This window comes from Myotis yumanensis, unplaced genomic scaffold (genome assembly GCF_028538775.1).
Source record: "Myotis yumanensis isolate MYYU_CA2020_CCGP unplaced genomic scaffold, mMyoYum1.0.hap1 SCAF_2, whole genome shotgun sequence".
NCBI lineage: Eukaryota > Metazoa > Chordata > Mammalia > Chiroptera > Vespertilionidae > Myotis > Myotis yumanensis.
In genome coordinates, this window is record NW_027223753.1 from 185,135,664 (window position 1) to 185,148,927 (window position 13,264).

A 13,264-nucleotide genomic window follows, 5' to 3' on the forward strand; every position below is an offset into this window, starting at 1 on the left:
GGTTCTTTGCATACACAGAAACTAGAATGTCCTCTGCACAGCTGCAAAGTATTAGGAATGCTGTAAACACAGACAAGGTAAGCTTCACCATACGGACTCCTAACAGAAATGCAGAGGAGAGGCAAAGCCTAGCAGCCAGTGGGCGGCTCTTTACAACAGTCTACTTTGTGAGGTGGCTCAAGTGCGGCTTCCCTTAAAATGTCACCCATCCCCCAAGGGTCTGTTGGACAATGCCTGCAAGGTCCATCACTGAAGCCATAACCCTGCGCCTCCAGAGGTCCTTGTTAAGATGAAAAGGTGTTGCCTCAGAGGCACAGCACAGTAAAAGCCTCTGAAAACATTAGAACAGGTCATTCTCTCCGATGTGTCGGGTGCCCTCCCTGATCCTTGAACACAGAGGCCCTGAGCAGCACACCACACGGGCTCCTAAGAGCAGGCAGCAAAGACCCACAGATGCCCCAGGCCAGCACTCAGAACTCACACAGTCCAAGACTCTGGGCTCCTAAGAGCAGGCAGCAAAGACCCACAGATGCCCCAGGCCAGCACTCAGAACTCACACAGTCCAAGACTCTTGGATCCTTGGGCCCTCACCTTTGGTGACCCCTACCCCTTTCTTCTTTCTTTACTTCCTGTCTGGCATTTCTCCATCACTGATTTTGCTTGCTCCTTGAGTCAGTTTTCCCCTTGTGTCTTCGCCCAGGTTCCACACACAGGCCCAGAGGACTTGGCCATACTTAACTAGGCCAAAGGTAAATGTTAGGAGGCTTGACGAAATAAGGGAGATACAGGGTGGGGACTCTGGGTCAGAAAGAGGAAGAAAACCGTCAGGCACATACCCACTGCCCAGGCTGAGCCATAGTGGCAACAGAGGCAACCTCAATGCGTGATAATCCTTAGATTGGTCCTGTGAGAGATGTTCCAAACACACTCTGCCCACTTAACAATTATGACCTATTATGGGAAATTTAGGGTTAATGCCCACATAGTTTGGCCCACCTAACCTATAAATTTTAATACTTCAAGCACAAACATATTTACTAATTAGAAAGACTGAAACATTTCCTCCCAATGAGATTTTTTAGAGTAAAGTGTACCCTGTTTGAGAAAGCTTGGTATTTGTCTGTTTATAGAACAGGTAGATTTTCCCTTTTTTATCTTTACAGAAAAAGTCCCAGATGAATTAAAAATGTGATTTTATAAACCAAAGTTATTAAGCAGCTTCTAATTAGGTAGATACACAGAGTAGGGGAATGCCACAAGGCCTTCTGAGGAAATCCAGTCTTTAGTCATTTCCAGGTGCAAAGGAGATTATTGACTATTGAATAATTCTATAACTAAGGGCTCTGTATGCTGGTTCATAATCTATAAAAGGCTGTTCTGTGCAAACTGAATTACTGAAATGAGGAAGAAATCATCAGAATACTAAAATGCTACCCAGTAACATGGATAGGAGGTCTCAGGTGTCCTAGGTACATGAGCAAACAGGACTACATCTGGGAGACAGAAGATGCTTTCTAAGTCTTTTTATATTCTTTTAATTAGTGAAAAGAAGGGAGACCAAGCATTGCATGTTGAAACCATTCATGGTACTTTGAGTACCATGAGTAGCTGGACACAGCAGTGGAAGAACGATGAAGAGAAAGTCAAGGGCCCTGGCCCGTGTGGCTCCATTGGTTGGAGCATTGTCCTGCAGACCAAAGGATGGTGGGTTCGATTCCTGGTCAGGGCACATACCCAGGTTGCAGGTTCGATTGCTGGTTGGGGCACGTGCAGAAGGCAGCCTATTGATATCTCTCTCTCTCTCTCTCTCTCTCTCTCAAAATCAATTTTAAAATGTTAGAGAGAGGGGGGTGGTGCAAGGACTAAACATGGAAGGCTGACAGGCCAGGATACACACTTGGTTTTTACTACTGGTCTAACAGGAGTGAAATGACACAATGTATGTTTTTAGATCACTCAAAAGACTGCTATGTGGCAAATACTTTCTGGTGGAGCAAAAGGAAAATAAAAGCAGAGAGACCAGTGAGAAGGACTGTCCTATCCTGGTGAGAGATGTTGGCCTAAATCCAGTAGTGGTGGTGGAAATAAGGTAGACATGGCAAAGTATGGTTTCAGAAATGACCCTGAGATAAAGCCAACAGACTGGTAGGCAAAGGTGAGAAGACCCAGGTGTGGACTCTGGAGTTGAAAGGCAATGGAGGTAAGGAAACAGAGGTTCTGTTGTCAGAGGAGTAGAGATATAAGGTGGTAAGGTGATGTGGAATCAAGGGCGGGGGGTTTGTTTTGTGGGTGGGGAGAGGTGTAGTTGTTCATGTGTTTAAGATAAAAGACATTATACTATGTTGATGAAAATGATCCAGCAGAGAGAGAGAGAGAGAGAGAAAGGGAGACTGAGGAGTCAAAAGGGAGATGTCTGCATCACTAGTAAGAAGAGATGAAATGTATTCAACGGACAGATGTTCATGGAGCACCTATTAGATGTTCCTTGTTCTTAAGAGATTCACAGTCTAATGCAGAAGAAAATACAAATTATTAAGCAGCAAAATCAGATCCAAAAGAGATATATACAAAATATTAACAGACTATGATAGGTAAAGAGTGTTATTGTGCTATGATAGATGGGGTGAGGGGAACATACTGATGTAAAAAATAACTGATTAACTTATTTGAATTATTAATATATTTAGGTAAATATTTTTAAGCAATTGTTTCCAATTCTACTTATCCTAGAACAAAGACTTTTACTTTTGTGGTTCTAAAAAACTGCACAAAGACAAAATGATATTTAGTTAGTGTAAGACTAAGCAAACCCAGTTTTTGTAGTCAATAAGACAAATTTAATGTTATCAGAATAGTCCAGTCTCTAATAATTTACAAAAGTTTTACTTACTGTTTAAATTTTTCCCCAAATGCTACATGGATGAGTTCAAAAATAATTTGTCTGTTCTGTAATGTTGAGTAACAAGCTCTACACGTGGAAGGCCTGCTCTAGGAGCCAGGGTGGACTCACAGGAACCTCTGCATCTTGTCAAGGCCAGTCACCCCTGTGTGAGGGTCAAAACCTGACCCACACTCTCAGTGTCCTGCTCTGGCCAACCAGGCAAACCAGGCAAAAGCACAATATATGACATGAGTAACATTTTATTCCAAAGACTTGTGCATATTTTCAAAATGATTCATTTCAAAAATGAGACTTTTTTTATATTCGAGAATATTAACTGGATGAGGTAAGGTTTGCTGTTCTCAAAAACAACAATTTCTCATGTTTTAAAAAATCATATAGTAATTCTACAACAAAAGCACTTACCTCTAAAACTACTCATGTTCAAAAATCACAGATTTTTCCACCTCAAAATAATTACTGGGTTAATGTTTTCCCCTTAATTTGTCTTAAATTTCCCTCTCATTACACCAACCTGCTGAGCTGCATCTCCATTCACCAAGTGAGGCATCATGGCTACCTCTCCGTTCAGCAATGGTGGCAATTCCAGAGGGATTTGGTCGGTCATCATCATTGTGACGTACATTCATGGAGAACTTCACTCAACTGGCTCCCTGCAAAAGAACCACCATCTTATTAAAAAGTACTCAGGACCACAAAAAGTCACCTCTTACAACAATTTAAGTGCTCTGTACTAATGTCAGCTGAAACTCAGATTATTTTATGATAGGGTATTATATTCCCGTCAGGCCAAGGAGGGTTAAAGTACATGGAAGAGCCTGAACTAGGAGGCCACAGATAGTCTCCAAGCAGCCATGTGAATGCAACCTCCCATGCCTCAACATTGTCATTTATCTATACATTTTAAAAATATATGAAGAATAGTAACTACCCTACTCCAGGGATCTTTCTCTGGATAGAATGGGATGATGTTTTCAAAAGGCAAAGTGTCTAACAAAAACTGGTGGTATCATTAGATGTAAGGTAATCATAGAAAAAAAGGTCAACTGGCCTATAAGGACGGTTTTTCCCTTTTATGGATCAAAATACTGTACATAATCAGTTAATTCCAGCAAAGAAACAAAGGTTAACCACCTATACTGCAATTGTTACAATTTCTGACCTTGCCATTAATTTGGTAATTAATCATCCTCCTAATTATCTCTCTCCCGTCATTTCCTTAAATTGAATTTAGCCTGCTGTATATTTACATCTTTATCACTTGTGTACATCTTGAACTTTCCTGTATCTCAGATTACCCATGGTACCTTGTGCAGAACTGAGCCAAAAGGCAGATTCCATTGTTTCAACAGAATAAACAATTTTCACACAAGTATCCAAAACAACACAAGTCCCACTTTCATTTCATAATGGTACTTGCCACCAATATCTAGCTTTTCAATACAACAGTAGGGAAATAATAAATTCCTATTTTAAATTATAACATTCTTTCACAAGTATTTACATATTCAGTTATGGCTAAAATTTATGGCACAAAAATGTTTTAACAGCATAGACAAAAAACAATAAACCAATAAACACATGTGCACTATTTTAAGTTAATTCAAAAACCCACTGTCATATAGTTCAGTTAGATTTTTTATCATTCATAATGAAGTCCCCAAAAATTTCAAATTCCATGGTCTTTTAATACTCGATATCCAAATCAGGCACAGCAGTGGGGCAAATCCTTTAATAACGGCCTCAGATTTGTCTTAGGTGTGATAGAAATAAAATATTTCTCCTCATTTTGAACAACCTCCATTCTGAACATTAAATATACTGCCCCAATCCCACTGAAAAGAAACTCCTTCCCTGAAAATATCAAATGATGCATAAAAGCCACCCAATAGATTGTAAACTTTTTATTTTAAATAGGTAAAATTTTACACTATTCATTATAACCCCATTTAGAGAAACTAATTACTTTAAGTACCAAACAGTGAAGTCTTGTCCCAACCAGGGAAGCACATTCTATAATAACAGGTCTTAAAATTCAGTGTTAATAGTACCATCATACTGTTTTATGAGGCAATTACTCAGTTCCTAAGCAAATAAAATTACAAAAGCTGATGCAGGAAACAGATCCTTCCACAATAAAATTAACTAAGACAATTCCATTGACACTATCATGACATCACTGTTTGATTTTGAATAGGTCAAATGATAGAGTACTGAGGTCCATTTCAATTTCTTTTCTAACACACCTTATTCTACTAGTGCATGAGGAAAGAATGGCTGCTTTTCCTCAGATTGATGATACCACACAGGTCTATTTCTTAAGTGTAATGTTTTAATTAATGTTCTTCAAAACTGCAGGTTGGATAAGCAGGGCAGTAATTTAAATTAGTGGTCTGAGGATAAAGGTGAAGAAGCTCTTCATGCTCACTTCTACCTTTTCCTCACTTCTCCCCAAGGAAAAGTCCTAAGGTATTTGCTGGTAAGATTATGGTACAGATGTTGGCTCTGTCTCCTCTCCCTTCTCTGTTACAGTAGCGAGTGCCAAAGCCCTCATCCACGTGGGACAGTCCTGGTCATCTCACAGAGAAGCATAATGGTGGAACCTGCTCTCTCTTTTCCACCCACTAAAGTAGCAGGAGTGAAGTGATTTCAGGGGCTGCCCCTAGGTCCTTTCAGCCCCTAGACCCTTACATTAGGGCTGGAGGGCAGGAAATAATGACACAAGTTCAGGGCTTGGGCGGGTGGGGTGGGGTTGGGCGGGTGGGGTGGAATGGAGGTCCTTAGTCAGAACCTGCTTTGAGATGAAGCTACTTATGCTCCAATTGGTCCAGCCTAGCTAACTGTAGTTTTCAATATTGGGGATTGAGATTCAAATTAAATTAACAATGCTATTTTGTTCCTATTACTCATTGTTTCTTGGGCAGGGACCACAGGAACTGGGTAGGAAGAGATAATTTTGATCTGATGTAAAATCCAGGCATCCCTGGTCCCCTGCCCCTAATATTAAAGAATGTCTCAACACAAACATTATGTCTCACACCAACTATTTCAATTTAAGAAACCTTCTAGTTGCCATCCTATTAAAACAATGGGACTTGCTATTAATAAGATACACCATCTAACCCCTGTAGGTAGCACTGTTAAGCACAGGTATCAAGTTCAAGTTGGGAAGTTAAACTCCAGGCTGCGCAAGGTAGCACAGGGTATAGGCCAGTAGACCCACCTATGTCTCATCCTATATTATAAAAGCCCAGCGACCCACCAGCAGAATGACAGAATGATGCTCAACGCAGGAGCTGCCCCCTGGTGGTCAGTGTGCTCCCACAGTGGGAGTACCACTCAGCTGACTGGGATGAGCAGCGCTCCCGGGAACAGCTGCTTAGAGGGCAGGTCCACAGCCAGCCATTCCCACAGTGGCCAATCCCCCCAGGCCACACACCCCACCAGTGCACAAATCCCGTGCACTGGGCCTCTAGTGTATACATAGGATGGGAGAGTATAGGGACCCACACAAAGTTGCAAAAAAACCCTAAAGAAATCAAGTCCACTGGCACAAATAGATAATTATATTTGCTTTTGAAAACTATATAGGCAACTTTGGGTAACTATGCCATAAAAAAAAAAAAGCCTGGATCCTTTTTTTTTTTTTTTTTTACTAGACAGTCTACCTCATAAATGTGCAGAGATTATTACAGATTATTAGACCAGGGGAGGAGAAGACTGGGAGAACTGTACATTTTTTTTAAAGTCACAATCACTATATGCACAGTCACTCCTTAGACAAGTTTACAATGGGAACTTATAAACATACACTTGTAATGCCTCAACTCAGCCACCAAATGACTACACCTTTAAGGAGAAAAATGGAAAAATGAATTAAGTGAATATAAGCCACTGTGAACGCTGCATGAGTCTCACTTCTTATAACCAAATTTATTGATCTGCTTTTCTCTAGGCCACCAGCTTGCTAAAATACAAGGCCTGTTTCCTAAGCCCTAAGAGTTCCAACAAAGGTAAACCAGACTATCCTGACGGGAATACAAGGTAAGAGGTTCATATAGTTTACATAGCCAACAATGTTTAAATACCAATTTCTACACTCCATGCACATACAGAGGATACTTTCATTTGCCTGGAACGCAAGAGAGAAATAGAAAAAGCAATAAATTATCTCTAGGCAAGATAATGCCCAGCTATTAACAAGATACTGCCTGCCCGCCTGTTCTCACTTTATCATGGAACAGAAACGATTTAGTGCCATGGACTATAGAAAGGACAAGGGGAAAGGCAGGAAGAATTATAAAAGATACAAAATATAAAACTTAAGTTGCACAATAGTATCTTTTTGGTGATTCCCTAATGATGAAGGGAGAAAAAGTAATTGGTTTTCCAAATACAAACAGAAAGTCAAACTTCAAGTTGTAAATTGGGAAAACCACTTGTTCCTCACATTGACAATAAAAGGTTAGGCTGGGCCAGGAGACTTGGGAAGGCTTACCATGTATCAATCATTCAATGACAGCTCCCCCCAAAAAAGTGAGTCTGCTCTGTTTTGACTGATAATCGAGACAAAAACTATAGGTGTACTCAACTGCAACAGGTGTGCCTCAACCCCAATGCTTAGAGAATGAGACATACCCAAAAAAGCTGACAATACTTTCAAAATGAAATTCAAAGGTAAAGCTATGAATGTGGAAGGTCTACTATCCAAATACTTAACTCTAAGAACCAAACTAACTTGGTCTGTAGTGATTATGGATGGAAATCCCACATTTCCTACTTCATTATGTTTTCTTAGGGATGTAGGATCATTGTTTATAACAACAGTGCCAGGATGTGGTACTAGAGGGTTTTTGAAGCAATTGACCTAACATATCCAGAGAAATTCATCCCTAATTTGAGTTATGTTTAATTTGTATGTTTTATTCTCTCTTCCTCATTAGGCAGCATCACAATCCACACCCCCTTAAGTCTGAGGACCATATCCTAAATTTGCTGTCTTACATATTCCTGAGCTCAGAAGCCAGTGTGTCAGCTCTGTGCACACACAGAGAGGATGGGTCTCTCGCGGGGTCTCAGAAATGCCCCCTGTGCCTCACACCACTGTCCTGGACCACCTGCTGATTATCAGCTCTGAGGGACACTGAGTGGAGAAGTGTGATCTCTGGATAACTGAGCTGTAATTGTTTCTAATTTCAGTCAGAAAGTCTCTGGAGAAACCAGCCTGACAAAATACTCATTTTCCTGGTCTGGGTTCCTTCTGCCCTGGACAGATGTATACAGATATACATCTGGCCAAACCTACCCCAGAACGCATGCATTTTATTCAAGGCTATACCACATCCACAACTGTCCTCCTCACACACAACAGAGTTCTTATAATGAATGAATCCATTCTTTAAACCACTGTACTTTACAAATAAAGAATAAATGTGCTGTGAAACTAATCAGAACAAATATAAAGTAGATTATCTCTATTACAATGCCTTTTTCTATTCCTCTGATTTTTTTTCTTTTATCTCCCAAAGTTCCAAGATTTCACTCCTATTCTTTATTTTGTTCTTACCTATACTGCCATTTCAAAGACTCTGGTAACAACCACAGACCCTCACAACCTTCTCCTCTAACCACACATCCTAACACTAAAACCACAACTGCTTCATGCCCTGCCAGTTCTGTTCTTTTGATTGACAGAGAAAGGATGCCACGTGAGTGCTGCGGTTAACTTCCCTCTCTCCTCAGAGAGAGAAGTTATCTGTTACCTTCATTACCTGTGAGCAAGACCCAGCACTACTAAATGAACTCCTGCACTAACGGCAGGGTGGGGGGCGGGGCTCTCTGAAACACAGAATGAACAGATCCTCAGTGTTAGTAAGACATTCAATTCCATCCAAATATGCCCCAAAGCTTTTAAAGAACACCTTACTTTAAAAGAATATCACAAAGGGTCTTTAGTTTTTACATTACTCTAGGCAAGTGGCTTATTACTTTTTCCTCTTACTTTCCTTCCCCCACTCCAAGTCTGAAAAGGTTTTCCATGGTATTTTGGCCCCAGCCTACACTTAGAAATATACTGGCCAAGTTCATGAAAAACCTGATTCTCAGGAGAGAACTGCAGATCCATTTCCAAAGGCCAGAAAAAGCAATTATATACTAGGAAGAATTTCTAACTTGAAAAAAAAACCAAAGGCCTAATCACTGATGGGAGGGTTTTAAGTCTGTGAACCTGGCCTTCAAATTAGTAACAAAATGTCCTGGTCCTCACTCCATGGGCCGGTGACCCAAATTTCCTTACATTAACTTAGGATGTGAGCTAGAAGTACAGCACACAAATTAGTTTCAGATGACAAGAGAAAAAGAAACAGAAACGTAACAACACTACAAGGAACAAAGTCTAACCACGAGAAGTAAAGGAGCTGGCCCAGCAGGCTGCACAGGAGAGATGACTCCCTGAACTGAATCTCAGGTCAGCACTGAGGCACGGGTTCCCAAGCTCGCTTCACCTCCATCCTTATGTGGCTTTTACTGACTTCCAGACTATCCCATGGAACGTTTAAAAGGTAAATGTGGTAAGGGAACCAATCAGAAGAATGCACATGATCAGTCTGAACTTTTGCTTCCATTCTGTAATTCCAAATGCATTTGCAAAAAAACAAAGGAGTTTCCTTGATGTATGGGAAATGGATGGAAACCCATCAACTACGGAGACCTTCCAACAATTAACTAAATTTAAAAAACTAATAAATATTAATAAATAAATCATCTTCAGAATTCATAACACTAAAGTTAACTGTAATTCCATGAGGCTTGCATCTTTTCCAATAAAATATAGATTAACCAGTCACCTTCACTTAATCTAAACAGCATCTGAAAATTTTGCTTGCTACATGTGAGTTCTGTAGCCTGAGAAAAAATATTGTCATGGGCACATTAGCAAAATCATAGCTTGATTCATACCTCAAGAAAATGTATGTCTCTATTAAAAATACCAACTGACTTCTAATAGTGAAAATCTATTGTGGACCAGGTTACTACAAAATTACTACATTCCTTTTTTAACTACCAGATAACTAATGCTTTATGAATGAATACAAGTTTCTAAATGGCTTTCAATACAAAACCTAAGCCTAATGGAACTTAATTTATTATGACAAAAATTTATGAAACTGATTTACACTTGTCCTAGCTATGGTAAAAAAAAAAAAAAAAAAAAAAAAAAAAAAAAAAAAAAAAAAAGAGAGAGAGAGAGAAAGAGAAATGCAGAAAAGTCAAAATTTGACAGAGAATCATATAGCATGAGAAATAAAAGAGAACCTGCTTTCATGAACCTCCCCTCATACACGTGGCCTTTATGCACGTATGTCATCAGTCACAGGACTGAGAACTTCCCAATGTGTTTTCTTCATTTCTAAGCTCTATTATGCAAGAATGAGAAAGATAAAGAGGGAGCGAAAGAGAGAGATGTAAAGAGAGGGGAAGAGAGAGAACAACAAGAAAAAAGTTGTACACATTCCTACAACTAAGAGGTGAAAGTATCATTTACTATTTTATTGTCCTCATCAGATTATCTACTATTGCATGCTGGTTTTGAAAATGTAAAGCCCTTGACTAATAGTTCAAGATCTAGAAACTCAACCGTTGTCATCCAGCCTTCTGAGCAAACTAAAACAGCTTTCCCATAATAACTGTGGAGACACCAATCATATCAATAGAAAAAAAAGATTAAGACAAAATAGAAACACTGTGTATCATCTTTACTTCTGAAATTGAGAAAAACCTGCTCATTCATCAACACACACCTGACTTTCTGTCACCTCCTGCTTCTGTGGGAGTAGCTTTTCTTTCCCTTCCCTGTAACACTAAGCCAGTGCCTGTGGCCCTGACCCTGGCTCTGACCATGGAGGCATTTGTGAACCCGATTCGGGCACTGCCACTGGGCAGGGGAAAGCTGGGATGGTTTTCATGCTTTCCCTCCACTCATGCCTCTCCATACACTCCGGGTAACCATGAGGAAAGGTGCTTAGTACAAACACTGGCCTTTGCTTTTTTGAAAATAAAGGGTACAGAAAAGGATATGGAGAGAGACTAAGGATTTTTATCAGAATTTTTCACAGCCCCTCGGCTAAAAACAGCTCAAAGGACCAGTGTGTTATGATTTGTTTGTTTGTTTTAAAGCACAAGTAGAGAGACCCCAAGACTGAGTATTGGAAAATCTGAGCGCTAATTGGGGATTTGCCAATAATTAGCTCTAAAATTGAGCTATTAATTTCTTATTTTATAAAATCACAAAATTATAGATTAGCCTTTAAGGTTCCTTTCTGTTGTTAATAGACTGTTTCAAACAGCACTGCCTATTATGCTTAGTTAACACAAATTAAACTAAAGCTTAAATTTTTTAAATAGGTTTATGCAAATTCTAAAACCTGTTTGTTACTTTCTCTTACTTGTATGAATATAACCAGAGCCTTCTGCATAAGAGAGAGGGAGGATGTAAGTAAAACGTTGAAAAAAGAAGATATTGAGCAAATAGTGCCGGTAATCACCGTGTTTTCATGCCAATGAAATCTAATTTTACAGCTGAGTTCTATACAGCTGGAAGACGCTTGCCATGGCTTGCCACTTGAATGAAAGACGGAGTGGTGATAGCTGTTCGTGCAGAAAAACCTCTTGAGACATGAGCAGTACCTGGAGGTATGCACCCAGCTGGTTGGTTGAGGCACAAATAGTCTGGAATTCGTCTTCCTGTCTGATATGGGTTCTTTAGTGAAGTTAAATCACAGTTGTCTGAAAAAGTTCTTAACCTTAAAAACATTCTTGCTTTTTGCACCCAATTATAAACACAGGAGACTTAGGTAGCAACGTTTAAATCCACAGAGAAATACTGTAAAATCGAGATTTTTGGATTAAAAACACACCACCACCACTCTGGATTAACATAGATAGCAAGCAATGGTAAAGCAACACATACAAACAGAATTGTTGGCTGTGCTCCAGAGAGCAAAGAGGAATGCCATAGGCTAATGTATAAGGCCCTGCCTTTAAGAATCCATAGATGCTTTTTTATTCCATTACAGCTGACATACACTACTATATTAATTTCAGGTGTACAACATAGTAATTAGACAGTTATATACCTTACGAAGTGATCACCCTGCTAAGTCTAGTACCCATCTGGCACCCTACATAGTTATTACAATATTAGTGACTATATTCCCTGTGCTGCAATTTGACTTTCCTTAAATGGCAAAGCATGTAATGTTTAAACTCAAAATTACCATATTAGGAAGGCATTATTTTCTGAGGGGGGGGGGGAATCTACATATCTAAGAGTTATATGTAAATATTGTATGTAATCTAAGGCTACATTCATAATTCTCCATAAATATACAGTTTGCTTCCACAGCCCCATAACATCCCCCAAATTTTTAAAGAAACATAAAAACTAAAAGGAAAAAATTACATCACTGTATATACACAATCTTTAGACTTCAGATCTATACCCACGCATAACAGCTCAGTTTTGCAAATACTATTAACTAAAAGGAAAAGGGGGTCCAACTACAAAAAAAGTTTACCAAGCAAAAGTTCATTTGCTTTGTTCATTGTTTTTAAATGATGTTTAAGAAGTTTGCAGACGTGATTAGATTTTTTTTTTTACAACTAGGCTCCAGGTACACTCAGCACAATAAATCTCACTGACGCCCAATGATGAAAGTCTAGCATCTACAAGGAAACATTCCAAAGCTATGAGCCTTTATTTCCAAACATATCCAGGCTAACTTTGCCACACACTTTATCTAAGGATGAGAACAACTGAAAATCTGTATTTTCAATGAAATGTGGAATTGTATGGCTGTTTCTTTATATCTTATTCTATACCATGTTTTAAAAAAAAAGTCTTGAAAACTGTAGTCTGAGAAAAGTCTCTTCTAAGCCCCCTCCAGGTCTGGGACTTCCCACCTTCCTACCAATCTACCTCCAAGATGCATGGGGAGGTAGAAAGAGATGAGATGGGAAGTCAGGAGACATGCTCTCCTTCCCAGCATCGGCCCTCTGGCACGCCACCTTCCTGGAGCCCCACAGATCGGAAGGTCCCACTGCTAGTCAGGGCTGTGGTTCAAGGTATTCCTGCATAGGCTCTCTGTGTCTTAGTTTCTGCGGCGGTAGTAGGATGCTTTAACATGACTTCTAGATTCCTCTTTAATGAAATCTGAAATATTATTTTTATTGCTCTGCTTTTAGAGATCTATTATGAATTAAATCCCTCTATGTGCAACCACTTGGGTACCTAACAGCCACGCATAACACCCTTTATTGGAGAAAGGTGTGCAGGAAGAGCTCCGAAGCCGTTCCTTCAGCCAG

The 13,264-nt window shown here is 39.6% G+C and overlaps 1 protein-coding gene across 3 annotated transcripts in view; it reads right to left on the bottom strand.

Moving 5' to 3' along the window:
- FNDC3B (fibronectin type III domain containing 3B) overlaps nt 1-13,264 on the bottom strand; it is a 334,918-nt gene that overhangs the window by 265,798 nt on the left and 55,856 nt on the right. For all 3 annotated transcript variants that reach the window (XM_070406793.1, XM_070406792.1, XM_070406791.1), the window contains exon 2: nt 3,417-3,555. In XM_070406793.1, coding sequence (XP_070262894.1) covers nt 3,417-3,527 — 111 coding nt within the window. In that variant the 5' untranslated portion in view covers nt 3,528-3,555. The remainder of the gene's footprint in view (nt 1-3,416; nt 3,556-13,264) is intronic.